This window comes from Coturnix japonica, chromosome 2 (assembly GCF_054131305.1).
Source record: "Coturnix japonica strain WE chromosome 2, WE-NBRP24, whole genome shotgun sequence".
NCBI classification, from domain to species: domain Eukaryota; kingdom Metazoa; phylum Chordata; class Aves; order Galliformes; family Phasianidae; genus Coturnix; species Coturnix japonica.
Genome location: NC_140664.1, coordinates 117,747,122 through 117,774,713, shown reverse-complemented (window position 1 = coordinate 117,774,713; position 27,592 = coordinate 117,747,122). Strand labels below are relative to the sequence as shown.

General features: G+C 39.2%; 1 protein-coding gene across 9 annotated transcripts in view; it reads left to right on the top strand.

Moving 5' to 3' along the window:
- PPP1R9A (protein phosphatase 1 regulatory subunit 9A) overlaps window positions 1–27,592 on the top strand; it is a 124,209-nt gene that overhangs the window by 91,031 nt on the left and 5,586 nt on the right. For 2 of the 9 annotated variants that reach the window (XM_085538613.1, XM_015853604.3), the window contains exons 8-19: window positions 2,909–2,962; window positions 5,330–5,559; window positions 6,854–6,950; window positions 7,081–7,252; window positions 12,578–12,735; window positions 13,311–13,611; window positions 18,226–18,313; window positions 18,407–18,484; window positions 21,321–21,519; window positions 23,887–24,006; window positions 25,835–25,858; window positions 27,048–27,230. In XM_085538613.1, coding sequence (XP_085394739.1) covers window positions 2,909–2,962; window positions 5,330–5,559; window positions 6,854–6,950; window positions 7,081–7,252; window positions 12,578–12,735; window positions 13,311–13,611; window positions 18,226–18,313; window positions 18,407–18,484; window positions 21,321–21,519; window positions 23,887–24,006; window positions 25,835–25,858; window positions 27,048–27,230 — 1,704 coding nt within the window. The remainder of the gene's footprint in view (window positions 1–2,908; window positions 2,963–5,329; window positions 5,560–6,853; window positions 6,951–7,080; window positions 7,253–12,577; window positions 12,736–13,310; window positions 13,612–18,225; window positions 18,314–18,406; window positions 18,485–21,320; window positions 21,520–23,886; window positions 24,007–25,834; window positions 25,859–27,047; window positions 27,231–27,592) is intronic. The other 7 variants (XM_085538614.1, XM_032443143.2, XM_085538615.1 and 4 more) reach the window with 5 other exon arrangements.

Sequence of the window (27,592 nt, the reverse complement as noted above, 5' to 3'; positions counted from 1 at the left end):
AACCCCTGCATGTGTTACTATTTCTCATCTATTCTGCAAGCATAATTAGTTCTGTTAAATGAAAAACAAAGGAAAAAGGTAGTTGTCCAGCTTACACATTTGTCTGTCTGACAGGAAAGTGTCTTTTTTCTTCTGCCTCAGTGGGATCTGCTGTACCATGCACTGATTCAGTGATCTGACTGGGTGCTCTGATGTCTTTTTCAAAAAAATTAATAACAGAGAGTGTAAAAATAACCATTAAAACCATCTGTACCTGAGCAGATTGTCATTTATGCAACAACTTGGAGTTTCTGTGTATGTGCTAATAAGCTGATAATACTCTGCTTACTGGTTTGTAGGATTTTTGGAAGAAATGGCAATGGATTGCAAGCAGGTAGCCTAGGGCTTTGAGTCTTGGCCTTTTGATTTCATTATTAATGCTGCGAAGGGCACAGTCTAACTCATCCATCCTTGGGTTTACCCCAAAACAGTGAGGGTTTGGTTGTGAGATTCAGAGATATAAGCAATGACCTAAGCGAAGGCCTGGGCATTTATTAGATGTGATAAGATTTTGAGATGGTTCTTTCATAATTTTTCCTGTTTGTGTTTCACTATTAAGAGAAACTGATTAGAAAAAAGAATAGCTATTGATCTCTCTGGAAGCTGCAGATCAGAGGTTGGTTTTAATGAGCTCAAAAATTGCAAGCAACCTCTTACAAATTCTAACTAAAGTATCTCCTTAAAATGTCCTGAACTATTTATGATTAAAATCCAAAAAATTACATAGGTTATATAGCATTCCTGGTAGACCATCAGCACTAGCTGCTTCTTGCCACCAGCACCAGCTCCAGGACTTGTGCGTTCCCTGCTTTGGCTATGCTGGTACATGTCTGTCCTGCCCTCCTGTAGCACTTGGTCAGGGACACAGGGACCCTGTGTGATCTCTCTGGGTTTGCTGCCTGCCTGCCTGGGGCTCTTGGAGTCTGGAGCCATGTGTGTTCCACCAGCGTGCCTGGTGGGCCTCCACATGTTCGAGTTTGTGCAAGCTGCTGCCATCGGTCACTGCTTTAGTTGGAAATGAGACCGTGTATCAGTGCTTGCTGAGCACTAGAACGGCCATAATCCTTTTTACCACGAAGTGGAAAGGTGAACTTAAGTAACAACCTGGGGAACCTGGGGACTAGAAGTGCTTACAGTCTCCTCTGGAGAAAGTAACCAATAAATGAGTAGTGGAAACATGGAAGATTCCTAAACTGTTCCTCAGGTGGAACTGATTACATCAGTGCATCCTTTATTCCCGCTGGCATCTGTTTGGTTATGCTGCTCCAACAGAGGCAAGGGTTATTCACTAGACCAGTTAAGGCCAATTTGCAAGCCAAACTGTGTCTGACTGCATTTGCTGTGCTGCCACAAAAAATTGGTTCAAAAGGCCCCATGAAAATGGGATTTTCGAGGCAGCTAGGCCTTTCTCAAGGGTGCTTGCACCTATCAGCTCTGATATAACTCCTGCTGTTTTGAAAGTTATTCCTCTTCTCCAAAAGAACTTCCTTTTGAATTATCTGTACATTTTTTACTAGCAGCCTGCCCTTCAAGAATATAACCACAGCTTCACCTGAGGTGATTATTTCTGATTCAGCGCAGTCCCTCATGTACTCTATTAGCTCAACATAAACCATTCCCAAAGGCTCCCTTCAGTCTTGTAACCACTATGTAGAACATAGTTTTCCACAACTATTCCTAGTACTCATAAATAATGAACTAAAGCTGTATTCCCTTCAGACTTGGCTCAAGCTGTAATTCATCTTGCCCCGCACACACCAGTCACTGGTTCAAGTTAAGCAGTGCTTTACATGTAAGGTTTGGGGCCTGTCAGTGTTTGACCATGCTGCCTGCCTTAAGCAGTAAAGCAGCAGGGATGCGAGTGCAACCCAGTACCAGGTGCATGTACATGGTCATTTCCATTTGTATTGGGGTTTTGAAGCTGTTTAATTCATACTTCAGACTCTTCTCGGAGCAGGTGAATAGTAATTCTTCGGGGTGAAACCAAACTCAAAGGTACTTTGGGGTATTGTCTAACGGAGTCAGAAGAACTAATGAGGATTCGCTCCACCAGATCAGGCTGATGTGGGCTCTTCCAAAACAAGTCCCCTGAAAGCATGCAGGAGGAAACCGGATCCCTAGCACCTACCCATTTGCTGCACTGATCTGCTGTTATTGTGGCAGAGTGCCTGGTGATGTAAATACAACCTTTAACACAATGCCTGGGCTGTTAATCTCCTTGCAGTCATTTTCTGTGCTCCTATGCTGCTTCCTGTTTTTTACGGTTTCCCAGTGTTACGGCTCTCACTTGAGGTTAGCTAGCTTGAGCAGAATAATTCAGGTTAATGATGGAGAAGGATAGCATCAGTTTACCTCTTTTCTTTCATGTAGTAAACATGCAGAATCTTCCCCTAAAGGTTTTCCTGGCTCCCTGAGTTGTTAAATCACTTATTTCTGTATTTGCTCTTTTTGTAACATGCCTGCTTTAATCAGTGTTGTGGGACTCTCTGACAGCACTGGGACATATTTCACATTCACATCAGAGGAGAGCAAAGCAAAGCCCAGCAGGATAGCATCTTTTTTTTTTTTTCTTTCTTTCTTTTTTCTCTTTTTTTTTTTTTTTTCTTTTAAGTAGAAGACATTTGGTTTTGCTAAACAGATTGGATGTTCTGATTTGAAATTATGAGTGGTTAGATGGCATCCTATCTTTAATTAGATTGCACAGGCTGAGTCATTTTGCAAGCTAGACGTTTTAATTTACAATCTACTGCACTGCAGCACTCTTCAAGGCCTTCTGCTGTGTAATAAGGTATTCAACTTGCAGCACAGGCTTTAAAAATATTGGAGTACTCTGTGACTTCACTTGTTTATTTTATATTTTCAATTTTAGTTGCAAATCAAACATGCAGTTACAGAAGCTGAAATTCAGAAGCTGAAGACAAAGGTAAGAATCAATATGCAGATAATGCACGCTGATTTTTTTGCTCTCATGCAAGATCAGATCTGAAGACATGTATCTTTATGTGGGTGGAGAAATCAACGTCCTTATTAGAGGCTGATTAAGAAACACGGTGGCTCAGCTAAATCTTGTCTTAGTGTACGTTCTCTATTCAAAGTTTCAAGTAAAATCTAAGTGCTGCTATTAAGAGAAACTGCCAACTTGTGCAGCTTCAATTAAACATACATTTTAAAGGATTTCATAATGACTAAATGGCAGATTCCCAGTTTCACAATTCTAGTCCATTTTCTCAGGTTTTTAAATTGCATTTGGATTGAATATTCAAGTCTTAGTTATTAGGTTTTATTACTTATTAGTGATACTAAGATGTCCTGTTTATGTTAATTTCTTTTCTTTATGTTTAGGAAAACATAATTTATTTAAACATGTTTAATAGAAAATGTTTTTTATATACAGAAGAAAAAGAACACTTTCTTGCTGTTGCAGTTCTCTTTAAAAGATGCTCTAGAAAGGAAAATGTTTACCAGCTTAATGGAAAACATCTCGCAATTGGTTGCTAGTTATTAGATGGAATTTACAATAGCAATAAAAAGAAATAGTATTTTTTGTACTAGGATAAGCTTTATGGGAAATCAACTGATAATTCTGTTGTTGAGTAATAACAGGTTTTATAATGTCATCCTTCATTTGGAGTTTGAGTACATTGTAAAGGAAATAAAAGGAAGACAAAGAAAAAATTGTACTTCAGGCAAATATTTTTGATGATTATTTCTTTCTAGCAACCATTTGCACTTGCCAGGTATTTTGTGTTGTGTTTATCAAATTTGCATAAAGCCCTGTTAAAATCAAGTTCTGAATGCAGTTATTTTCTATAATGACAATTTCTGTTGTACTATTTCAGTTCAGAAAGTCAGAGATCTTTTCTGCTTTCCAGTTCCAATCTAGCAATCGGAGCTGCGTGGCCAATCCCTTGGGATTGTGCCAAGCCCTGTTGACTTCATAGCGTAGGTGTAAATCTGTGCAAATCCATTTGCAGGTTTAGGGTTAATGTATCTTCTTGTGTTGTACTTCTTTACATGGTCCTTTGAATAGCACCGAAGACAATATGGCTAGTTTGTTTATATTACTTATTACTCTTGTTTTGCGTGCATCATCCCTGGTGGTAGCATAGCTGCCTGGAGCAAATAAAATAATCTTGATAAGTAAACAGAGTTGTGTGTAAGATGTGGTTTCCTTCCATATATTCTGGCAGCTAAAATATCCCACCTTTAACGCTGCCCTCATTCCGTGGCAAACATTGAAACTTGCAGCTAGCTTTTGGAAAGTAAGAAACCTAAAAATAACAAAATCTAACAACAACAAAAATAAAGTAACACGGGAGCTAAGTGTTAGTATAAATTAAACAGTGAAATTCAGGCTTCTTTGAGGTCACTTGGAAAAATGGGTCTTTCTTGATCCAAACGGTGGACATACATAGAAACAGCAGTGATCAGAAAGCTAAGCTAAATAGCACTGATGTTTGGCAGAATTAGCACCTTTAAGGGCAGAAATCTACAACAGCAAGGACATATTTTTGCTTTTAATATTAACTCCTTACAACTCAGTAAGCAGGTTTAAAGAAAATAAGAATTAAAAAACAGGTTCTCTTTGTTCTTATAATAATTCTAGCATAGTTGCAGTGTCATATGTAAAACTCTATTCCTGCTTAAATGAGAAATAATCCCAGGTTATGACCTGATGTTAAATTTTCTTTTCTACTCTTAGCTTCTTTTGTTTGGCTTTCTAGATTAAGCAAGATTATGACATGAAAAGATCATGAAAAAAAAAAAAAAATAAGAATTCAATGAAGTTACTAGTTTGAAGGAAAAGCAGTTAAATTAGGCACAATTGGAACAATCTCCCGTTTTTATTCTAATTGTTCTTAAATGAAATATCGAATCTGGGAAGCAGATTCCTCTCAAAGAAGAAATTTAACATCTTATGGAAGTGTATGAAAGCTCTCTAACATCTGAGCCAGGTATATAGAGCAAAATGCGTAACCAGTGCTGGCTGATTAACCCTGCAGTTTACAGAAACAATCCACTGTTGACATTTTTTAAGTGTGTTCTTATAGCCCAGAGAAACAATGAGACTGCACTGTAACAAAAAACAAAGGTACTGTTTCATTTTATGTGGAAAAATAATGTATGAATCAGCACGTATATTTGTCCTGGAATGCTCTTTTCTCTGCTGGCTTGTTACTTCTGTAGGTACTCCGTAATTTTCGCTATTCATGTTGACTGAACTCAAACTAAGCTATTAGGCTGCACTTTGCACCCCCCTACTGACTGGCCTCTCCACTGATCTGTTTAGCTACAGGCTGCTGAGAATGAGAAGGTGAGGTGGGAACTGGAGAAGACCCAATTGCAGCAGAACATTGAGGAGAATAAGGAGAGGATGATGAAATTAGAGAGTTACTGGATCGAGGCCCAAACCCTGTGTCATACGGTGAACGAGCACCTCAAGGAGACACAAAGCCAGTATCAAGCTCTGGAGAAGAAATATAACAAGGCAAAGAAGTTAATCAAGGATTTTCAGCAAAAGTAAGCAGCTACACCAGGCTCAGGAAATGAATAAGTGGAGAGATAGGAAACTTGTAAGATAGATTTTGAAATACGAAACCCTCTATTAAACAAATATAAGGTAAACAGTGTTTATCACTTCCTTTATCATGAAAACCACAAGTTCTTTGTTGCAGAAAAAATGGTAGTATTATTTAAGTGTTAGTTTAGCAGTGCTGGAAAATAATATTGTTACTAAACAAAGATTTGATCTGTCTTATTCTGCATTGAAATGTTTTAGGATTACTGGATAACTAAATGCAGTTGCTAACAATCACAAGTAATCCTAATAAAACATTTGATTTTTGAATGTTTGTGGCAATTTATAGTGGCATGTCAGTTGAATTCCCTCTTGCTGTATACTAACGTAACATCCAAAAAGAAAATTGTTTCCTTTCATATTTTATTCTTCTTCTTGTAGATGTCAGCAATGTTTGAGCTGTTGAGCTAAATGATGATTGCCTGGCCCTCTCTGTTTCATGTGGTCCCTGCCCCTGATAGCTAGCAAGAATAACACTCTGCAGAGCTATCTTTCTCAAAACTTTCTTCTTCTGCAACATTTTTTTTTTAATTAATGCTAAAATGCAGTCAGTTAAAAAAGAACACTCAAAAACGTGCACCAGTGTTAAGCAAGAACTGGGAGCACCAAAGTGAATATTGTGTCCCATTAAAATGCATTTTTAGATAGTCATTATGTTCTTACCTATCATGGAATTTCACGAGTTCTCCATAGCTAACTGGCATCTTGTTTGCTTTCTATCAGAAATAAATTTGATTTTCAAAGTGAAAAAAAGAAATAATAGGGAAAATATCTAGAATGAGTTTGCATGGCTTTTCTCTTGCTATTCTACATTGTAGTTGTAAAATATTTAGTCTATTGTTTTAAAATATCTCAGATTCCCAAGAAACACCTGACAGATTTCCTTAAAACTTACTAGAAAATTAAATTTGTACCTGGAAACGTGCAGATTTCCTTTAATCAAAGGAGTTCAGTCACATTCTCATACAACAGACTCTGTCCCATTTCCCGCAGCAGAACTGAGATTTCTGCTTTTTTCATTTTTGCATTTTCCCCTGGCATGTGCATGTAGACTAATAAGTAACCATGTAGGTTTTTGTCCAAACTGCACTTTCATACTCATTAGTAGGTTAGAAACAAAACATTTGTTAAGGATAGAATTTCCGGATGCGTAGCCTAACATACAGTACACAGTGACGTTTTCTGTTTGAATCTGATTGTTTTGATGACAGCAAATGCACTTTTTTTCTCCCTAAGAGAACTTGACTTCCTCAAACGCCAGGAAGCTGAACGAAAGAAAATAGAAGATTTGGAGAAAGCACATCTTGCAGAGGTTCAAGGCTTACAGTCTCGCGTGAGTAGTATTTACTCATATCTTTGGTGATGAGACAATTTTGTCTGATAATCTGGAAAAAAAAACCAACAAAAAACCAACATAGATGTATATGTGTGCTAAAGGTAAAAATGGGTTTTATTTCTTTCAGATACGAGACTTGGAAGCAGAAGTTTTCAGGCTACTGAAGCAAAATGGGAGCCAGGTTAACAATAACAACAACATATTTGAAAGACAGACATCTTTTGGAGAGGTTTCTAGAGGAGATCCAGTGGAAAATCTAGATACTAAGCAAGTCTCCTGTCTGGATGGCTTAAGTCAAGGTTTGTGTAAACTAACCCTGTAACTCCTGTTAATGTGTAGATAAGATGCATTGTTATTATTTAGAATCTAAAGGAAACAATAACAACAGGCATGCTGTTATTTTTCCCAAGTTCACCAAATAATGATTATAAATATAAAGTCCCTGGATAACTATGCAATGTATGTTCTTTAAGACATAGAAGTAACTAGTGTGTGCTAACAAAGCAAAGATGGTTACTGATTTCTTAAAGCTTAAATGAATTTTCAGTGGTGGTTCATCAGCACTTGGGATTAATGCCATGCTTCTATTATCTTCATAAGGTAAAAGAAAATTGTGCTTTCTCATGTTCTTAAGCTTGTTCTTAATTATCCAAGAACCAAAGATCAAACAAGAACAAAGTTATCAGAATGGGAAAAACCAATCTTGACTCTTGCATTTAGAGTGGAGCTCTGCAGGTTTCTGATCCTACCTTGGTGCTGACATCAAAAGCAACCATGTAGGTGGAGCTCCTGATTTCTCAAGAGGGAGCCCTTTGTGAACAGAATGCAAATTCTTTACTAGTACATTCATTAAAATAATAGACTTCTATAGCACATAATGATTTAAAACATAGGACCTGTAAGACTTGGTTCTGCATTACCAAAGAGCAAAAACAATTCGTGGTAACACTAAGATACTGTCAACAGGGTAATTGTAACCATTACTTGTTTTGCACAGAAAGTTAATTGTCATTTTTTTAAAGACCATGTTAGTGAAAATATGCAGATAATTACCATTCCTTTAGTGAGTGTTTTCAGTAACCGTGAATGGTTTCTCACCCTTGAAGTATTTGCAAAATTGAATCCAAGTTTAGATTCACAGCCTTGGGATGAAATTGTTTGGTGCAGGAATACTTACTGTACATGTAGTAACAGTATGTGAAATCAGCACCAGGGTCCATTCCTAGCAATATATTCATTTTAAATAAACTGTAATATTTTTTATTCCAGTGGTGAAGAAAAATGCATTGCATTTCCAATTGAATCGATTTCTAGCAATCATAAAGATGTTTTATTAGGGTTACTGTTTTAGCAGTTATTGCATGTGTGGATACAAATTGAATATTGCTCTGCAAACAAAAGGATATGAATTATATTTTAACATAATACATGCACATAAAAAGGGTTTGTTCTTCTGAAACAGTATTTCTGTGATAGACAGAACTTGTGGAATTGGTTTCCACAAATCTTCACATAACCTGTTTCTTTTTAGCAAGTGTTTATTAATCTGAGATCTCAGAAGAGCACACAGGGTGACAAAGTAGTCTACTCTTCTGCATTGAAACTCAGTGAATGCAGTTTGCATAAGGGAGGTAAAGTATGTTTTGTCTGCCAGCCTCAGAGAAATCTGCTTTACGTATTTTAGCAGTGTCAGCACATGTCCGTGGCTCAGGAGCTGAAATCCATTCACAAGCACCATCTGAACTACATACTTTATATTATTCAGTGAAATGATGCTTAAACGAGACTGCAACATGAAATTCTGATATTACCTTTCATTTTTTTATGTAAAAATTGAAAGAAATTTCTAAGTTAAAAAAAAAAATAAAAAAATCACGAAACATCTTTTAAAGCAGTAAAACTCCATGTCAGTACTTCCAAACTAGATTTTGCAATTGATGTATTTACATGATAATTTGCTAAGAGCTGCCATTTTTCAGTGGGAAAGCGTGCTCTGGGATAATATTGACCACTGTTTGATACATCTTCTAATTTCTATTCAGAGAGTATAACCCACACCTCTTCTTCAGCCTCTGCATTGAGTATGTAGGGTGGAGCTGTGTGTGCACAGCCATATCCTATAAGTTTTACTTTGAACTTTGCAGGTATATCTTCCCTAGCAATCAGTTTATATGAAAACACGTATTTCAGATATCCTGATAATTAAAATGCTACTAAGGATGGGTTTTTGCTTCAGAGTGGACTGAGATCTTGATTATATGAGCTGTGTCTGCAGTAGAGAAACACACTGTTTTTGGATATCCTGGAAGGACCCTGTGGTTTGAAATCAGCTGACTATTCAGTGTTGACGCCAGCTTGGCCAGTAGTTGCTTATCTCTGTGCAAATGCACCTTCAAGGCACTCTCATGGCTGCGCTGAGTGTCTTGGGATGCCATGGGGTGCATCAGTTCACAGAAGGAGACTTTTAAATCCATCAGTGCGTATAATGGAAAAACAGTGTGTGGACGGGCAAGCTGTTTCCCACTGCACAGTGGTACTGAAATACTGTAAAGGGAAGGCCATTGGAGTGAAATGGTTCAAGGCCTGACACAGGAAAGTCTAATTAGAGTGTCTCCATGGGCAATGTTGAACCTGTTATAACTTTCCTGTAAGATATTTATCCGGCTCGACAGTAGACTGGAAGATTCCTAGGGAACTGCTCTTGCTGATGCTTTTGAGCAATTTCTTTGCAACATGTTGAAGCAAGGCTAGGACAAGAGGTGGCACTGAAAGCTAGCAGCCCAGCTCTGGGAAGAAGAGAGAGCGGCCTACAGGCCCAGGTGGCATTTTGCTTCAATTAGGCCAGTGTGATTACTTATATGAATCAACATTCACATTCGCAGCACTATGTCAGCGGTTTGCCTAAGCTGAGCAACAAAAGGAAAGGATGTTTGGGAGTGTGCACCTGAAGGAATAAATACAAGCAGTTCGAATTGTGGCAATATGCAAATAATGGTAGAAATGTGCTACACAGCAAGAGCTCTTTGTTTTGGTTGTGGTGGGAAGTCACTGAGATGTTTGCGGCCCTGGCTGAATCAGGTCTGAGAGTGAGGGTCAGGATGCTTTGGAAAGCAAGGGGAAGATTTCTGCTTTCCTAAAGTTGGTGGATTCAGTGAGGCTTAAATGTCTCCGTTTCTTTGTCTAAAGCAAAAACGTCAGTAAGATCATCTTCCAATTAATTAGTGGGCTAGGAATACATACTTAGACAAGTAAGGTAGCCTAAGTGATGAATTGATTTGTACTTGAGGATTGCCAAACAAAAAAGAAAGTTGAAACCATAAAAAAATCTATTCATTGTCTGGCTTAAAATGTGAAAACACCTTTCATAAATATGTTTTGGCTTACTGCAGCTTTATAAAATGTTAAATTTGCTGAAATACTCAAGTATCATTTCAAAGGATGATTGATAACTAAGAAAGCAGCTTTTACATCAACTTGATGTGTAGAGGCAAGTCACCAATTAAGTGTTTAGTCTGCTTTGCTCACAAGGCATTCTTGAACGGGGTGGCCTTGAGACTAGGAGTTAAATTTGCTTCATTTTTTAATATGAAATATCTCTGTAATTTTCATGTAACAATGTTGGAGCAGTAGATGGGTAAAGATGTAAAACTGCCTTCTCTTCAAAACAGAAGAAACAGATTTGCCTGTTTATTCTAGCAGAAAGCTACATGAATGAAGACAATAGCAAATAGACATGAGAGCATCAGTGTCCAGCTTTTTTTCTGACTATATATGAATTATATATTTTTTTTTTCATTTTGATCTTTTAAAGCGTATATGGTAGAGTGCAGCATATCCTACACAAACTCCACTCATTCAGAAAGTACAGGAACTTGGTGAGGGTTAAACAGCTCAGCCTTCACACAAGTCTTCTGATGACTGTCTTGTTATTTTTTGTTGGGATAATTATTGCTTGTTGCAGATCTCTCAGAGGGTTTCTGAGCTATTAGGTCAGTGTAATAACAGATCTAACAGACCATGTCCTGCTCCACACAGTACGGTTGTTTTTCTAGTTAATCAGGTAGAACCAGTGTCCCTTCTCTCTGGTACACATACAACACTTGGCCTTTCCATTCCTGATTTGAACAGCTACAATTCAGAATGTTTTTATGAAGCTTCTGGATGGATTAATTTCATTTCATTTGGAATGTCATGATAAATTCTGTTGAACACCCCTGGCAGTTGGTTGCAGTGAAAATGTATTTCAGTCCACTCAGGGTCTTTCTGCAAAGCTGTAAAACAAGCTCACTAATGGTTTTGCCAAAACACATTGCTGCTTGAATGCTGAAACCAGTCAACTGCAGTATATTCTGATAATCACAGTAATGACTGCAGCCTTCAGACCTCTGCTAAGGAATAGAGCTCAGCAGAGAGGCTTCTTATGCGATCTGAGTGCAAGCAAGAGACAACTCTGTGTTAGATCACCCCTAGTAATTGGTTTGTATTAGGGACTGTGATGTATGAAGCTGTCAGTGTGTTTTACTTAAGTTTAGCTAAGTTTACTTGCATTATAGGAGTGTGAAGGAATCCTGATGCAGTAAAGAGAGATCTACAAGTAATAATTCTGTGGGCAGTGCAGTGAGAAAGGAAATAACAAATGAGATTGCCAGGTACTAATAAAAAAATGGTCTTACTTGCAAAAGAATTGAAGCAAACAATTGGGGCATCTTATTTGTATTGTCAACCATAAACAACAGATGACCTCAGCATCCAGAAGAGGCTGAGATTTCTCTCTGCTGTCTCCTAAGATGGAGCATGGATGAGTTTATCACTTGTTTCATAATCCTGTGAGAGGCTGCCTGTAAATCAATCCAATTGCAAACCATTATCTGATTAACTGGATACTGGCTGTATCACTCTTTGCTACTGACTACAGACATTGCTTGTTTATAATCTGCACATACTGCACAAGGATATTTTGTGGGACACCTGGTATAGGAAAGAGAGCAAGGTTGGTTCTTTAAATTTGTAAGCTATTCCAGTTATGATAAAATGTAGAGAAGCCTGAGGATAGCTCTGGGTATTTCTTTTGTAATTTGACGAGCAGCCAGCAGAACTGATTAAGTTATAAAGGAAACAGTGGGGTGGATGTTGAAGAAAGTGGCCAGCCAGTATGTCCCCTTATGCGACTAAAAAGGGATGGATTGGGGATAAATGAGTTGGCCCACTGGGTCTAAATTGATATAGTCATCCTGGTGCTGGAAAATGTCTTCTGAAAAGTGAAGAGATGAGGATTCCTTTGCTTAATAATGTGGTGGAGGAGCGCTCTGTGGACCAAACATATGCAGGTAACTCTGAGGGAGTCTGTGTGGGCTTGTTTTCTGGGCTAGGACAGCAGTGTTTAACAGCTTTGTTCTGGTGTGGTCCCATGTCACAGTGGTGATCGTTTGCTGACCTGTTAGTGGTTCAGGTACATAACAACTTTTTTGCACATGCTCTTTATTAATTCTGAATACAGAATTACAGATGTCAGTAAACTGTGCGAAGTTTGTGTGCTCTCACTTGCAGGTCGTATTTTAGGATAAGGTATTTAATTCCAAAATATATAATTTTTACTAATAACTTTAAATCATGTTTTCATGCAGATTTCAACGAGGCAGTGCCAGAAACAGAGAGGCTGGACTCAAAAGCTCTGAAAACCCGAGCTCAGCTGTCAGTGAAAAACAAGCGGCAGAGGCCAACTAGGACGAGGCTCTATGACAGCATCAGTTCAACTGATGGAGAGGACAGCCTTGAACGAAAGGTGAGAAGGACTCTGCCCTCTCTCTCAGGTTTCCTGAGGAATGCTAGGTTGCCCCTGTAAGTCTTTTCATCCTCTGTCTTTGAACTTGCATTTTAGCACAGGCAGTATTTATTCCTCTGTGGCCAGTATACTGTGACTGCACTTGAGAGAAGCTTAAGACTCCTTTGAGTCAGCACACCTGGGTTTTTGGTTGGTTTTGGTTGTTCTTTTTTTTACATTTTCTTTTAACAGGAATGCTGGGCTTTCAGAAATAAGTGTGCTTTATAATGTAGAGTTGGTCCTTCAATACATGCTGGAGGTGAAAAGAGCTTGAATCCTACTTTTCTTTATTTGTTAATTGTTAACACGATTGATATGATATTTACTCATTGTTTTATCTGATTCTGACTGCTGCTTGAAAGCAAATATCAATAAACAACACTATGTGGCATTAAAAGGTAATTACATGAATTGCTAATGTGTTTCTTACAAATAAAAGAGTGATAATGAATAAAAGAATTGCATGTTCAAAGTGAACCTTGCTCATATCAGTTACTAAATGGTATAACCTGCTTTATAATCTCTTATGCCAACAGCCATCAAACAGTTACAGTAGTCCCATGCACATTACAAAATCACCACTGCCCTTATGCATGAGAGCATCCTCACCAGCATCAGATTCTGGTGCTTCCTCCCTCTCCCCAGTGGCTAGCAGTGCAGCAATCTCCCTTGACAACCTAACTGAAAACCAAGAAGAAGAACAGCAGCACAAAGGAGGTGTCCTTTCCCTGTGTGCTCGGGGAGACACTCCACTTTCCTCTCCTTCAAAATCTGGGCACAGCTCTGAAGCATCTCCTTTGCATCACCCAGCTGGCAGGAATGTTTTGCAAGACCAAGGTATTGCTATTTTTTTGCGATAAGTCGGTGCATCCTTTTGCTTATTTACATCTACTTTATGAACCGCTGTGTAGTAAAATTATAGCAACTAGAACCTCATCTTCTCCTAACACCTTTTATCTACCTGGACATCAGAAAATTACAGCTGACCTTGTATGATGGTATAAGAACTGGGTGAAGTTAGAATGAGATCAGGAACTGCTTCCTTCTTTTTTATTTCTTTCTTAGAACTCACTGAAAAAGACTGGGAGAAGATGCCTTTAAGAAAGTCTTTTCTGTATTTTCCAAAACACAGTATTATTGGGCCTCAGTCCATTTTTGTGTTACAAACATGATTAATAAATCTACTGTACTTGTGAGTGACATGATTTTGGCACTGCTGAATGCTTTTTTTGGAGGGTTGGAAAGGAGTGTAAAGCAAAAATAACAGATTGTAGTTTTTAATTGCTGAGAGACGTCAGACTCTAGGTTAAAACAAGAGGTCAGTGGCTATGGAGTCCGTATTTATCAGAGAAAAAAATAGTTATTTGTTAGAAAGATTGGCAACATTGTTATTTATTCATATTATTTAAATGGAAGCTTGATGAGACATGATACAACCATACCTAGTAGAGGTACATTTTTCCAATTCTTGTCTATTCGATGCATTCATAATGTGAGGCTTGCTCCAAAAGTACTGCCTCCTATTTTATGATGTTACTCCCTGACATCGGAAGTGGGTGTTCGTAATATGGCAGCAGAGGTTGAAACATCCCAGCAATATTCTGTTACAGTTTGTTGCTGTGCAACAGATGGCAGCAGAGGGGCAGTCGGGCAGAATGGTAACCGTCATGTAAGTGCATGTGAAGTAAAGGCGTGGAATTGAATTCCTCCAACTAGAAAGAATGGCACCCATTGACATTCACGGATGCTTGCTGAGCATTTCTGGAGACCCAGCAGTGAATGTGAGCCCACCGAGGTGGTGGGTGGTGCATTTCAGCAGTGATGACAGTGGCAGTGGGTCTCCTCCACTGATGCAGTTTTTTACAAGTGCTACATGCAGACTCCTGTTCATCCCTAGTGAAAATGCACAGCTAATGGTGTTGACAGTGTTGAAGAATAATGTTTTGTAGCTGACAATTATCACTATCAAATAGTGTTATTGTGCTCTTTGTGTCTGTTGTAGTTTGCATGTAAACAAGTAGTAGGCATTACTTTTGGAGCAACCTACATGCAGTACTGCACATAATTTTGAGCCCTTCAATTCAAATGTCCTATGAAGTCAAAATTAGCAATTTAAAGCATTTTAGCATTCTTGCCCGTGCATGGCATGTTCTCTAACTGTAACTTAAGCTAAAGTACATGATAAAATTGCTTCTAAGACTTCAGAAATAGGTTTGGGTAGATTCACAACAGACTTTGGTTAAGTGGAATTAACTGAAATAAAGCACAGATTGCTGAGGATTGTTCTCTATCTCTGTAAATGGAAAGACTTGCCATTAATTTTCAACCTGTTTTTCTTAATCATCATACAGGGCTTTCACAGAGACTCTTAAAATACTGATCCAGTTTTGTTGATTTTGACATAAGCTAATATATGCTGACGTTTATATATATAATGCAATGTAATATATGCTGAATTCTGATATTCCTGATCTCATTAAATAGTTGCTAATTGTACAGTTTTTAATGAATCAAAGTTAAATTCAGAGCCTGAATTTTACATCTAAAAAATATGAATGTGGACATAAGAACGACTTCCTCAACTCTTATTTCGGCGTAGGCATGTGATTCCTTTATAATGGGAAATCTTAAATCCTGCTTTTACATCTGATGTATGAAAAATATCTTGATAAAAATGTGATGGAGACTAGACCTTATATTTTAAGAAATAGGTTATTACATTCCACCCACCGCGTTGCTCTTTCCTTCCCAACTTAGGTCTGAAAAATAAGCTGTGTCTAAATAAGGAAGGGTGTCATGGTTTCCCCACTGTGACTGTTACGTAAACAGCCAATGCTTTTGGGTGTATCCTGATCCTAATGGGAAAGTTAAAATAGAGCAATTTGCTTTCAAATGAGGAATTTACATCTAATAAGTCCTACGAAAAAGAAATATCCTAAAGCAGTTGTTCTGCCTTAAGTGTCGTAGCGATACTATTTTTATTATCGTTGGGCTGTCAAACTCCTACGTTGCAGAATATGAAAAGAGGCACTGTATTCTGTTGTGTTGAGTTAGTTGGTTTTGTAGATAGAAAGAGAACACATACTTGTGGTTGTGGGTCCATTGGTTGGACTCTAATTAGCGCAAGTGAGGTTCAGCAAGCTCACAGTTTGTTTTCTCATGAGTTCGAGTGCTGTGGGAAGAGCTGAAATGGCAGGAGTTCCATTGCACTGAGAAATGCTGAGGAATTTTGCTTCTTTGTCTTCTGAGCATGACCTCTTCATGCAGGAACATGATTCATTTCTTCAGTTCTGCTTGCTTTCTGCAACTTCATTTGACAAGGCAGTTGAGGTGACCTCTGTGGGCCATCGCTAGTTGATGTGGGGATGGCTTCAGCTGTGCTGTGACCACGGGACAGAAAGTTGCATCTGGACCCTTTTGCCACAGCTGCTGATTACTTAACAACAGGTCTGGGAGGCTGAAAGTGATGGGTTAAATGGCTTCTGTATGATTGATCCTCAGGAACCAGAATTCCCTCAGCCACTTGGAAGAACCTGAAGGAGGCAGGGAAGGTGCTCCTTTCCAGGGTGGTCAAATGTCCCTCCTGCCAGGGCAGGGACCTGCAGCCCTAGTTCATGTATGCTGCTGTGGGCTAAGCAGTGCATGCCTGCACTTCTGCAAGCCCAGTAGACTGAAATCTGTACTTGTTGCTGGAAACAAGCCCATCCATCTTCCCCTGTATTTCATGGCCAGCATGAGTGCTTTTCACGACAAGTCCTCATTACTCAAAGCACTCTGGCAGGGCCCACCTGCATGTCAGTGGGAGCAAAGTAATAAAAAAACCTGGCAGAAATCAGATGGAGTTTGTACCCGCCGTGTGTTCCTGCCAAGCTCTGCAGAGTGCTTCTACCACAGGAGCAGAACCTCCAGCTACTAAATATATTATTTGCCTGCCACAAAGTTAACGTATCTCATAGTTTCATTTGCTTTAAGATGTTTCTCAGAAAAGCCCTCTGCCCTCTGGCTCCCATACACCACTTGTCTGTGAGTGCCAAGTGTGAAAGGAAGCTTTGCGATCTTTAGTTCTTCAAAGTAGTGCTTTTGACAGTGGTTAGATGAAAAGCATACATTAAAGATGAAAGAGGAGCCATAAGCAGATCTTTGAGAAGAGAGAAGTGTGCACAGTGTAGAGGCGATGCAAAGTGTGCATTGCCTAAGGTTGCCTATGGCTTTTTTTTTTCCTCATGGGGGTCTTTTGTGTGTTTTCTTTTTTTAACCTGAGGTTGCTTGTCATAGGGCTGGTATTAGTAGAAATAGTGTACATGGCCTTTAGAGCATTAGTATCTCAATAATAGTGATCTCCATAATGATTCATGAGTCATTTCCGCACCGAACGTTCTACTTGGATGAAAACTTGGTAGGACAGTATCCATAAAGCAATGTACAGAGTTCCTCCGTGCACGTGGTTTACTGTCCTGTGGTATTGTGGGTTAATTCCGAGGGTTTAATCTTTGTCAGCCCCCTTAGGAGAAATCCACAAACACAGCAGTGCTTTTAACCAAAGCCACTGTAAATCTGAGGTCATATTGTAAAGTCACCAAATTACAAGTGACGTGAACGGCTGACCTTCATTTGCTTCCTCCAGGAGATCTGGGGGCATTCTTTCTGTTGAAGAATCACAGAAACCGTGCCTGCATTTTTCATTTGGTGCGTGTTTTAGCTGCCATGTAGATTTCACAGGATGTTTTGGATACTTTGAGCTGTTATTTTGACTCCGTAGCATCTTGCAGTCTGTTCCCTCTTTAGCTTTTAACAGTTTATGTAGAAGAGTTCAGAGATCAGTAGAGGGCTAAAAGCAAATGTATTAACTAAGATACTACTTTCAGTTCTTTTTTTCTTTTTTTTTTTAAATTTTCTTAGTGGAAATTGTTGGATTTCATGTTAAATATTCATTTTAACCTAGATATTCAAGCTAAGCAGATAACTATTGTCTGGTTTGTCCATCATGAAAAGTACCTTCTGCTCCAAACTTCAAGGAAGGGTTTTTGGCAATCATTTTTGAAGGAAAGCATAAATAACACATGATTTCTGTGAAGGCAGAAATAAGCAGCCACTGCTGAGTTTAAGAAGGGATTTGCTGTAATGTTTACCTGCAGGTCTTCTCTGTTGCTCGTCTTACAACATATTCATTGAAGCTCAACCAAGGTTAACATTTTTCATTTACGTTGATTAAAATAAGATTTCCCCGTGTGTATTTTCAGGTTCTGAAACGGTTAATTTTCTAGTGCTTTCTTCAACATCTTCTTGAGAAGAATGCACCCAATGAAGTTGTGTACTTACAGATGTGTACGTGTATGCATACCTAATCCTCAACAGATAGGCAAACTGTTCTGGAGGGATGGAAAGTGGAATAGTTATCAGTAGCAATTAAAAATAATAATGTACATTCTCCCGTGTACAAATGTATCCTAGATGGTGCCACATGTGCCCAGACAGCAAGAACTACTCCCCCTACTATAGGGCATGCAGAAAAACTAAAGCGAAAACTTGCAGATCTCGGGTAAGCATTCGTTACTTAAAATATTACTTTTATTTAAAGAATTAAATATACAATTTCAAGGACATTCTCTAATGTTTTCCAATATTGTTGTAGGGCTCCCTTGCGAAGGAGTTCAAACAAGGGCAAGAAGCGGAAAGAGAAAGAAGCTTTTAGGGTGACCTGTGGCATTAGGTATGGGTAAGAGATTGAGGGTGCAAGAAATGGCAGGCCAGAAACATTGAGAAACAGTAATTTTCCTAGAACTTGAATGCTGACAGTCCCACCACCTTCATAGAAATAAATGTTAAGCCTCGAGGCAACCTCTTGAGCTTACAAACTTAGATTTCTTAACTAATGAATGGCTAACCAATAACCTAAAAATACTTGGAGATTTTCATCACCACTGCTATTGCATCTACTCATTAGATTTGCAGAAGTAGGTAATTAGGGCTGGCCTATAAGGTGCATACACACAGACAAACACTAAGTTATTAATAGCCTTGATTCAGAAACCTTGACACAATTCCACATAGTTGGGAGGAAAAGCCCCAAGAGCAAGGTTGAGCAGCAGATACTCCCTGCAGCTTCACTGTGCCCACTTCAGCAATGCTTTCAGAAGGTTTTATTTCCGAAGATGAACACTGTAAGCTGAAAGCATATAGAAGAAATGCAGACTGTATCGGTCACGTCACCAGCTCTCAGGCAAGGAATTTTGAATTATCTGTGAGATTTGATGAGACCACACCATCGGCATCTGGCCTCTGAATAAATAAATGAGCATTCACAATGGCAGGAAGCAATCTTTTCTACAAAGGATGTTGTAGATTTTTAATACAGGTCTCCTTGTGCAGTGATGAGTCTGACACAGTCCCATCCAGAGGGGCCCTACCTGGCTCCAGGTATGAGAGGCAAGCGTTCAGGTAAATATCAGAAGTGCTAAGCAACTGTAATATATTCTGAAAGTCCTAAGGTTGTAGCAATTCTAATTTTTTATGAACAAAAAATAATGCAAAATAAAGCACACATGATGAAAGAAAGCAAAGTTCACAAGTTCATATTCCAAAAATTTATGCATTTGAAAAACTGTAGCAGCTTGGAGAGCTTTGCTGACAGTCTGACACATAGAGTCCCAGGGACAAGTCTCCATAAAATCACAGAAGCAGAAGAAATGTTAGACTTCTGACATAAGCCTTCAGGCATACTGTACTGAATTGCAAGTTTCCTGTTCTAGCACAGCATACACTCACATTCTACACATATCTGGCAGGATCTTCGGTGATCTTATAGCAGTCAGCATCTCTGTGCTGGTGTCAGAACAAACTGTAGCAGTCATTCTGCTGCTTGCAGAGTGCCTTTCAGTTAAGGTTCATTGCTGTACTTCTGTACTGGAAAAGGGATTTGTTAAACACACTGCACCTGTGCTTAGTTGTAAGGCAGCTAGCGCCCTTAGCAGGGCATTAACACCAGGTGGCATTTAAGTACCATACAGGTTAGGGAGAAGGAAAGTACACTTCTTTATAAGAAGCATCCTCTACAGAACTTATGTTCCTGATACCCTCATAGTACATTACTGGTGTTAATGAAACACAGCAGATATCTTCCTTAGAGGAAGCAGATATCAGCGTGGGATGATCAGTTGCTTATGAGACCCTCTGATAAATCAGCTATTTGCACTGTTTGTCACTGAGTATTTCTGAGTTTGGATGCGGTTACTAGAAACAAACTTCAATACTACTTTGAAACTCGAAATTCATGAGCATTTATAATCCTTGCTGTGCTTCTGTAAGCTGAAATGTTGTTGTTTCAGTGTAACTTTTTAAACACCGGTTGTCACTTCCTTTGTTAGTAACTCCAAAGAATTTGCCTGAGAAAAATCTGAGGATGTTTTCTTTACAGTCCAAAGCTGTAGGAGCACTTTGAAAGAAGGAAGATGATGATGAAAAGACAGCATCCTGTTATAATTATCTTTGTCTATTAGAGCATTAGAGATTGATGTAGAATTAGTCACGCTGTCAGATATATGTTGCAAGCATTATTTTGCCATTCAAAAACAAACAAAAAAGGAACGCCAAAAAACAACTGAAAATGTGTAGAAGAAAATCCTGAATTATTTCTGAAGTCTACCACTGATGTTAAATATATAAACATATTCCCTTCTTTTAGGTAGAAAGCACATACTCTTATATTCCTTAGCCTGGAGCTGCAGGTGATATGGACAATGTCGTTCTTTCTGTCTTCTTCAAGCAGTATTGGAGCACAGGACACATTTACATTTAAGTAGCCAAAGAGAGTAAGGATTCAGTCCTGCCCTGCTGCCTGGGGGCTCTGGCAGCCTCCGTTTCATCCACATAGCAAAGAAGCTTCCCAATACACAGAGCTTGTTATTAGGTTCATAATGATTTAGAAGCTGACCATAAGTTAGAAGCTGAGGGAAGATTTATATACTGTTACTATGAAAGGATGAGTTGATAATATCAAATGTTTATTTCATTTTTTTTTCCTATAGTTGTATTTTTAATATTTAATTCAAACAAACAAACGAAAACCAACAAGGTATCTCTCAGTATTTAGCTGTTGTAACAAAGGTGTGTGCATACGCACCTGGTTCCTTCTGCCTGTGCTCCAAATACAAGCCAGACCTGTCAGGGAAGCAGAGCCTGCCTGGGTCAGTGCTGAGTCTGACCATGCTGAGATACCAAGCCCTAGTGGTACCAGCACTTCATGAGGCTTCTTGACTGGAGCTGGTTCACAGCAAAGCACAGGGACACAGGCATTTTGTGCAGGCATCTGTCTCCATTTGCTATATGCGTGTTATCTGAGAGAGCTAGAGTTAGAAAAAGAAATCAAAAAACCACACTTTTTCCTTCTTTTGTTAGAGATTTCAAGAATGCTGTTAGCAGCTGCGTGCCACTGTGCTGATTAGTCACAGTTACACAGAATGTCATTTTTTTGTACAATTAACTACCTCTGTAGCATGTTTTTGTATTCTAGACTCTAACACAAATTCCTGCTCCTTTCTCTTACACAGGACCACCAGAGAGATGCTGCAGAAATCAGCCAACAGTAAACCTTTAACAGAACGGTCCTCCTCTCTCCCACACTGTGTATCATTCACACGGTATGGAGAGGGTGGCAAGGGATCCAATTCTTCTAGCAACCTGCCGTCACCTACCAGCTCAACAGAACCTTCCTCTGAAAACATAAGCCCAGCTAAAAAAGGGTCAAAGGTAGAAAATAAGAGCTACCTTATTCCCACTGTGTTGAGTGGCATAATTGGCTTCGTGTTTCTGGAAGAAGAACGGGCCAATATGTTAACACTACAATAAACAGTGCATGGTGTTCATTGTACGGTAAAAGCTCATCTGAACAGAGCATCTCCATTATTGTACCATTCCACATTCTACCTTTTTATTCTGTCTTTCTCTTAATGTACATTAATTCAGTAAACTAACCATGGTGTGCCGTACTGTAACAAACACGAGTGGTGCCAGTGGAAGTTAGCATTTGGATCCACTGGACAAATGCTAGATTTGTGTATTCAGTTATAGATATGTTCTTCTGCATTCTTCAGGACTGACTGCAGGAATACCTACCTGTTCTTAATGTAATCAGATGAGATGTTTGCAAGTGAAGAAATGCTGTATGCTGTCAGTCATTTGCCTTTTTCTCCCTCAGTACTGAAATCCGCTTGTCTTGCATGCATGGATGTTGGATTTAATTCTATATATGAAGATGCTCAAACTATAAATAGGAACTACTGTACTTTAATACAGCTGTGTGATTCCTTTCTATGTGCATGAATGTTTCAGCATGATAACTCATTATATAACCCTTAGTTATAGTACTGTACTTGCTTTTTCTTGTGTATTTTCACTTCTGGAAAGTATTTCTCTGCCTTTATCCTTTTATAACTTGTAACAGTTTACTTTTTGCATTGGTCTGGTAAGAAGAAACAGATATAGTGCTCAGTTTTAAATACAGGAATTTGAATCAGTTAATCAGCTACTCAGTTTCTTTTGATAATACAGATGAGGGTTAGACATGCAGTCCTGTTCATGCTGTTAAACAAATATTGAGTAAAAATAATGTTGAAATGGGAAAAAACATCCCTTCTTACAATTGCTGTTAAGCTGTGAAAGTTGTTTTGTTCTGCGTTCCTTTGTCCTGCTCTCCCATTATTAGTATTATTAGCAGGCCTCGGCTATCTTGTGTGTTTCCCATAGACAATGAAAAAGGCTGAAGCTAATCATAAATGTGAAACATACACAAAAGAGAGGTGAAATAAAAATTAGAATAGCTGGGAGGAAAAAGGTGTTCTTCATAGAGCAGGAGGTGGAGCTGTTGAACTCCTGGCCTGAGGATGCCATGCAGGCTCAAAGTGTTCAGATTTTCTTGTCCTCTGTAAGGAGATGAAAAAAGCAGGACGTTAATTCTGAAAGTAGGTATGAGAAAACTGAACAGCAGGGCTTCTCGATTGTTTTTTGTCCTCTGTTAAGTTTGCAAGCTCTGAAATTTCCTGTGTCTATGCTGCTATTTAGCAGCGCAATGCCTCTATTTAGTTGGAATACCATCAGACGTCACGAGGACCAACACTTGTTGTTCTTAGAAGACTTATTGTTATCAGAGAAAATACATCAGATTTGGGGAGAAGGGGCATAAAAGAATAACTTCTTTTATTGTTCTTTTTGGTTTCGATGTTTGGATCCAGTTTTAAAAACTGAATGACAGAGGTGGATCAAACTTGTTACTTATTTAGATGATAGAGGAGAAATTGGAGGTCAAGAAAGAGTTAACAAATGTCCCTGTATTGTCAGCTGTCTATTCAACTGAAGTGAAATTTCATGGTGACTTGTTTTAGATTTCAGTTGTTGTGGTTCTCAAATCCAGCTTTTCCACTTTAAAGTGTTAATTTTTGTATTCTTCTAGTGATCACTTTGCTGCATTCCTGGAAAAAGGCGTATACTCCTGCTATTCTTTGCTAGAAGATGCGATGCTTGATATTAAGTTCCTAGGGGAAAAAAAAAATATCTTTGTTTTGTGGTTATTACTTCACTAATTAACATTCAGCATCCAAATGTATCTTTTGCTTTCAACTTCATTTTTTCTAGAAGAATAGGGAGGAATCAGGAATGAGTTCACGAGATGTTCTCCCTGCTCTTTTAATAGCAGTTTTCACTTCCCTCTGCCGATTAATCCTCTGTCCTATTCTTTGTACTACTGCTATGCTTGTCCTAAAGATATGAAGGACAGTAGCGTGTTATTGATCAACCAGTGGAAGCAATAACTTAGCTCCATGATGATATCTGATACCCTAAGTGCAAGTCTATGAATTGCTTTCACACCACTTTGCTACTTACTGAGGCATTAAGCTGGCAGAGCAGTCTCTTGAGGCACGCAGTGGTAAAGCATATAGCATGTTCTATTAATCATTAGCAGTACAAAAGATTAAGCTTCCTCGTGTGTATTTTAACTGGTTGGTAAGCGATTGAAATCACTCCTGAACTGTGCCAACCTGGAAGACAGAAAAGCAGTTTCCCTTTTAGATGCACATTTGAGATCATTTGTTTATTCTAAATTATCTTTTTTCCCTACAGAATTTCACGTTCAACGATGACTTCAGTCCCAGCAGCACAAGTTCAGCTGATTTGAGTGGTTTAGGAGCAGAACCCAAAACCCCAGGTTTCTCACACTCCTTAGCACTATCATCAGATGAGGTATGTTGCTGCAATTGTTTAAGGTGGGAGATGATTGTCTTCTTTCTCCCACAGCATTTATCTTGATAATGACTCAAGCAATGAAGGGATGGTTTTAGGCAGTATAAAGGGAGAAGTAAATGAATTAATCTTGGCTTTAGTATTTTCATTTTTATTGTTCATATAATAATTATTTTAAACAGCTGGCCTATGGTATTACTGTAGGATTGTTACGCATTGTTGTTAAATGCAGCTGGTTTCTTAAGAGCTGCTCTATCCTCATGCATTTCAGTACACTGTTCCTGCGTTCTGTATGTGTACGTGTGGACCTATGTATACATGCACTAAAATAGACATAATTGAGACAGTTTTGAGATGATAAAGATGCAGGGTAATTAGATAAACATGGTTGAAATGTAAAGCACCTGCACCTAGACTATTTTTACCATGATGTATTAAAATAATAATGACCTGTACATGCAGTTATTGTTTATTCTGTACCTCAGTGTGTATATAGTGATTAGAGTGTGTATGTGTCAATCCAGTTTGCATTCTTTGTGCTTGCTTTGCACATACACAGTGGATTTTGAGTTTGATTCTTCAACCAGGTGGCTTTTGACCTGTGATAATGTGAAAAAGCATTCCCAACCCCATGAATTAGCAGCAGAATTAAGTGGAATATAATATATTGAAAACGCATTTCTAAGATTCTTGTTGTTTGGCTCAATTGTCAGTGAAGCTGCACGGTTTAACAGCTTACTGTACCTCCTGTGCACTCAGGAAACCCATATATTTGTCCTCTTAGAAACGCTGAGTAAGAACTTTGTATTTTTCACTTGAGGTTTGAGCCAGGGGTTTTTTTTTAGAGAGGAGGAACCTCAAGAATCTGTGGCTTCCTTTTTTTTTCAGTGACAAGCTTGTGTTATTACTGCTGTCACATCTTGCACAGGTTTAAAGAATGAGAGTCATTCCATGCCAACCCTGTTTGCCAGAATGGAAGTCTGCAAAGCCAGTCGTTCTTTAGCCGTTACTTACTGCAGATTAGAAGGGGTAAACATTTAGAAGAAACAGAAGAGTAGTAGATAGGAGACTGCACATACTGTAAATTACTGAGAACAGTAAAGAGATCATTTATACTTTGTTTAGTATTTATACTATCTTAATAATACTTTTCATTGTTTTATCATTTTCCTTCCCGTTTTATCAAACATTTTATTGTGACATCGCCCTGTTCCCACTGTAACTAAGCAGAGCTAGGAGTTGGAAGATGCTTTCATTTGGCTTCTTTCTACTTGGACACTTCTAAAATTCCATGCTTGAGCATGTCTGTAAAAATGAACAGGTTTTCTCTGTACTCTGTATTGTACTGAGTTGCACCCAGGCATGTCGAGGTTGCCTCTTGAACCTGATAGAGTGCATTGCTGTGAGAGTTCTCTCACTCATGGTTCTTGGGCAGACCTCATGTAATTATTTGAAGGAGAATGAGAAGAAAGGGTAGAGAGGGAACCCTGTGGTCTCTTGTCCTCTAAGTTGTTTTTGCTCTTGCAATTGAAGCCATCAGGCAAGGTCCCACTGGTTCCAGTGTGCCAAGACCAGGAGCTTACAGGGCTTCACTGGCACAATCTCTGGCTTAGCTGCCAAATCCTGTGTGTGCTGAGCTTTCAACATAACTTCTCTTTTTCTGGAAGTAATTTTTTTTTTCAAAGAAATCTCTCTGTTTTTTGAGTAGCCTTATCTGTTTGCAAATCTTGGTGCTACCCTTGCCCGAACTTTTACATGCTGTTACATGTTCTGTATTTTGTTTCTATAATGCTTTTCTTTCCCATTTCTTTGTTGCTCCCTCACTCAGAGCCTGGATATGATTGATGATGAGGTGAGATACCAGTGTGCTGTTGTGGTGAACTGTGTGACCATCGCGTGGCAATGTACTGTCTCATTTGCAGTTTTGCACTTCTTGTTTCACTGTGTTGTGTGGCAACTCCCCTTGTTCGAGCGCAACACACAGTTGTCACTGGCTCCTCCTGCCTTGTCTTCAGCTCCCCTCTCCTTTCGAGGCCATGGCAAATTGCAGCTTTTGTGGTATTTTGGAAGGGGGAGGAGGGCCAGTGCCAGAGCACACCGACCAGGCCGAGCATCAGCTGCACTGAGGTTCTGCTGGCTGCTGGAGAAGGAAAAGATTGTGCTTGAACTGTCTTTTCCCCATCCCTGAGAAATGGATGGCCAGAGGCTGAAAGAGCTCCCAGCATCATCTAACCCAGCGGTAAAGCTGTTCAAACAGCAGACAGCTGCAGCAGCCTCTAGCAGCTGCTGTGCTGGCCGGGATTTCCACAGAGTGGCTTTTGTTTCAAGCCCCACCAGCTTTCCCTTGGGTGGAAGGAAGTGGCAGAGAGGACACTGAGGGCTGAAGCAGCTGAAGGCCCACCTGCCCCTCCTGGTGTTTTTTGTGCTCTTCTCCTGGGCAGCACAATGTGTGGAGAGCTGGGCGGAGGCTGTGGGATTGCTGTGTGTTCCTTACTGTTCCTGTGTCATCTCATAGTCTTCTATTGGTAACATCAGCCTCGCTGGCTGTTTGGTGTCACCACTTTGAATTTCTGAATGGTTTTTGTGAGGTCTTTTATGTTGATTTGTTTGGGTTTTTTTTTGTTAAATTTCTTGTTTTGCAGCTTAAATACACAATAAAGATCAATGAATGTACCTGGGAAGTGGATTGCAGAATACACTTTATTCATTATAAGCCTTGTAACTTGAAGGATAAAGATCTTGTGAGGGAGTGGGAGCTTCATTTGCTTAGATCTGTGCCACCTGGCCATTTCAACCCATTTGGATTAAAAGAAGTGCCAGTTCCTTTCTCCTGTTTATAAATAGAATCTTGTTATGTACCTTGCATCAATTCTTAGGTACCTGGTTAGATACAGATGTAATGCAGCGCTGTTAATTTGTTGTTACAGTAGTATAAGGGCGGTAGGGGTACCTCAGTTCTGACACTGCTGGTTTGTGCAGAAATATGTTGCTGCTGGTCAGTGTTACCCTTTTAATAATAAGACGGTCCGTTTTTGTCACAGATCCTCGATGATGGACAGTCTCCAAAACACAGCCAGTGCCAGAACCGGGCTGTTCAGGAGTGGAGCGTACAGCAGGTTTCCCACTGGTTAATGAGCCTGAACCTTGAACAGTACGTTTCTGAATTCAGCGCCCAAAACATTAATGGGGAGCATCTCCTTCAACTGGATGGGAGTAAGCTTAAGGTAACTGATGGAGTGGAATGCGAGGTTAACCGTCTTATTTGTTGTCACTTGAGATCAAGGAATGAAGAATTCTGCCAGAAAACAGAGGGCTTCTGTGTGTGGAATGATGATAGACTTGAGCAACATGCACAGAGTAGAAAGTCGCAGCAGCATTCAGAGAAATTCTTGTGTGCACTTACTTAAGTTCAGTGGCTTCAGAAACAGAGGGAAATTGCTTTGTGAAGACTCTGTGTAGGTATAGTGTACCTGTATTTACTGCATAAATCATAAAGGACCATATGCAAGTGGTATTTGCATGCACACATTTCTCATCCAGCTCTGTTTTACAACAGGGCGATTCATAGAAGATTGTAAATAAAAAT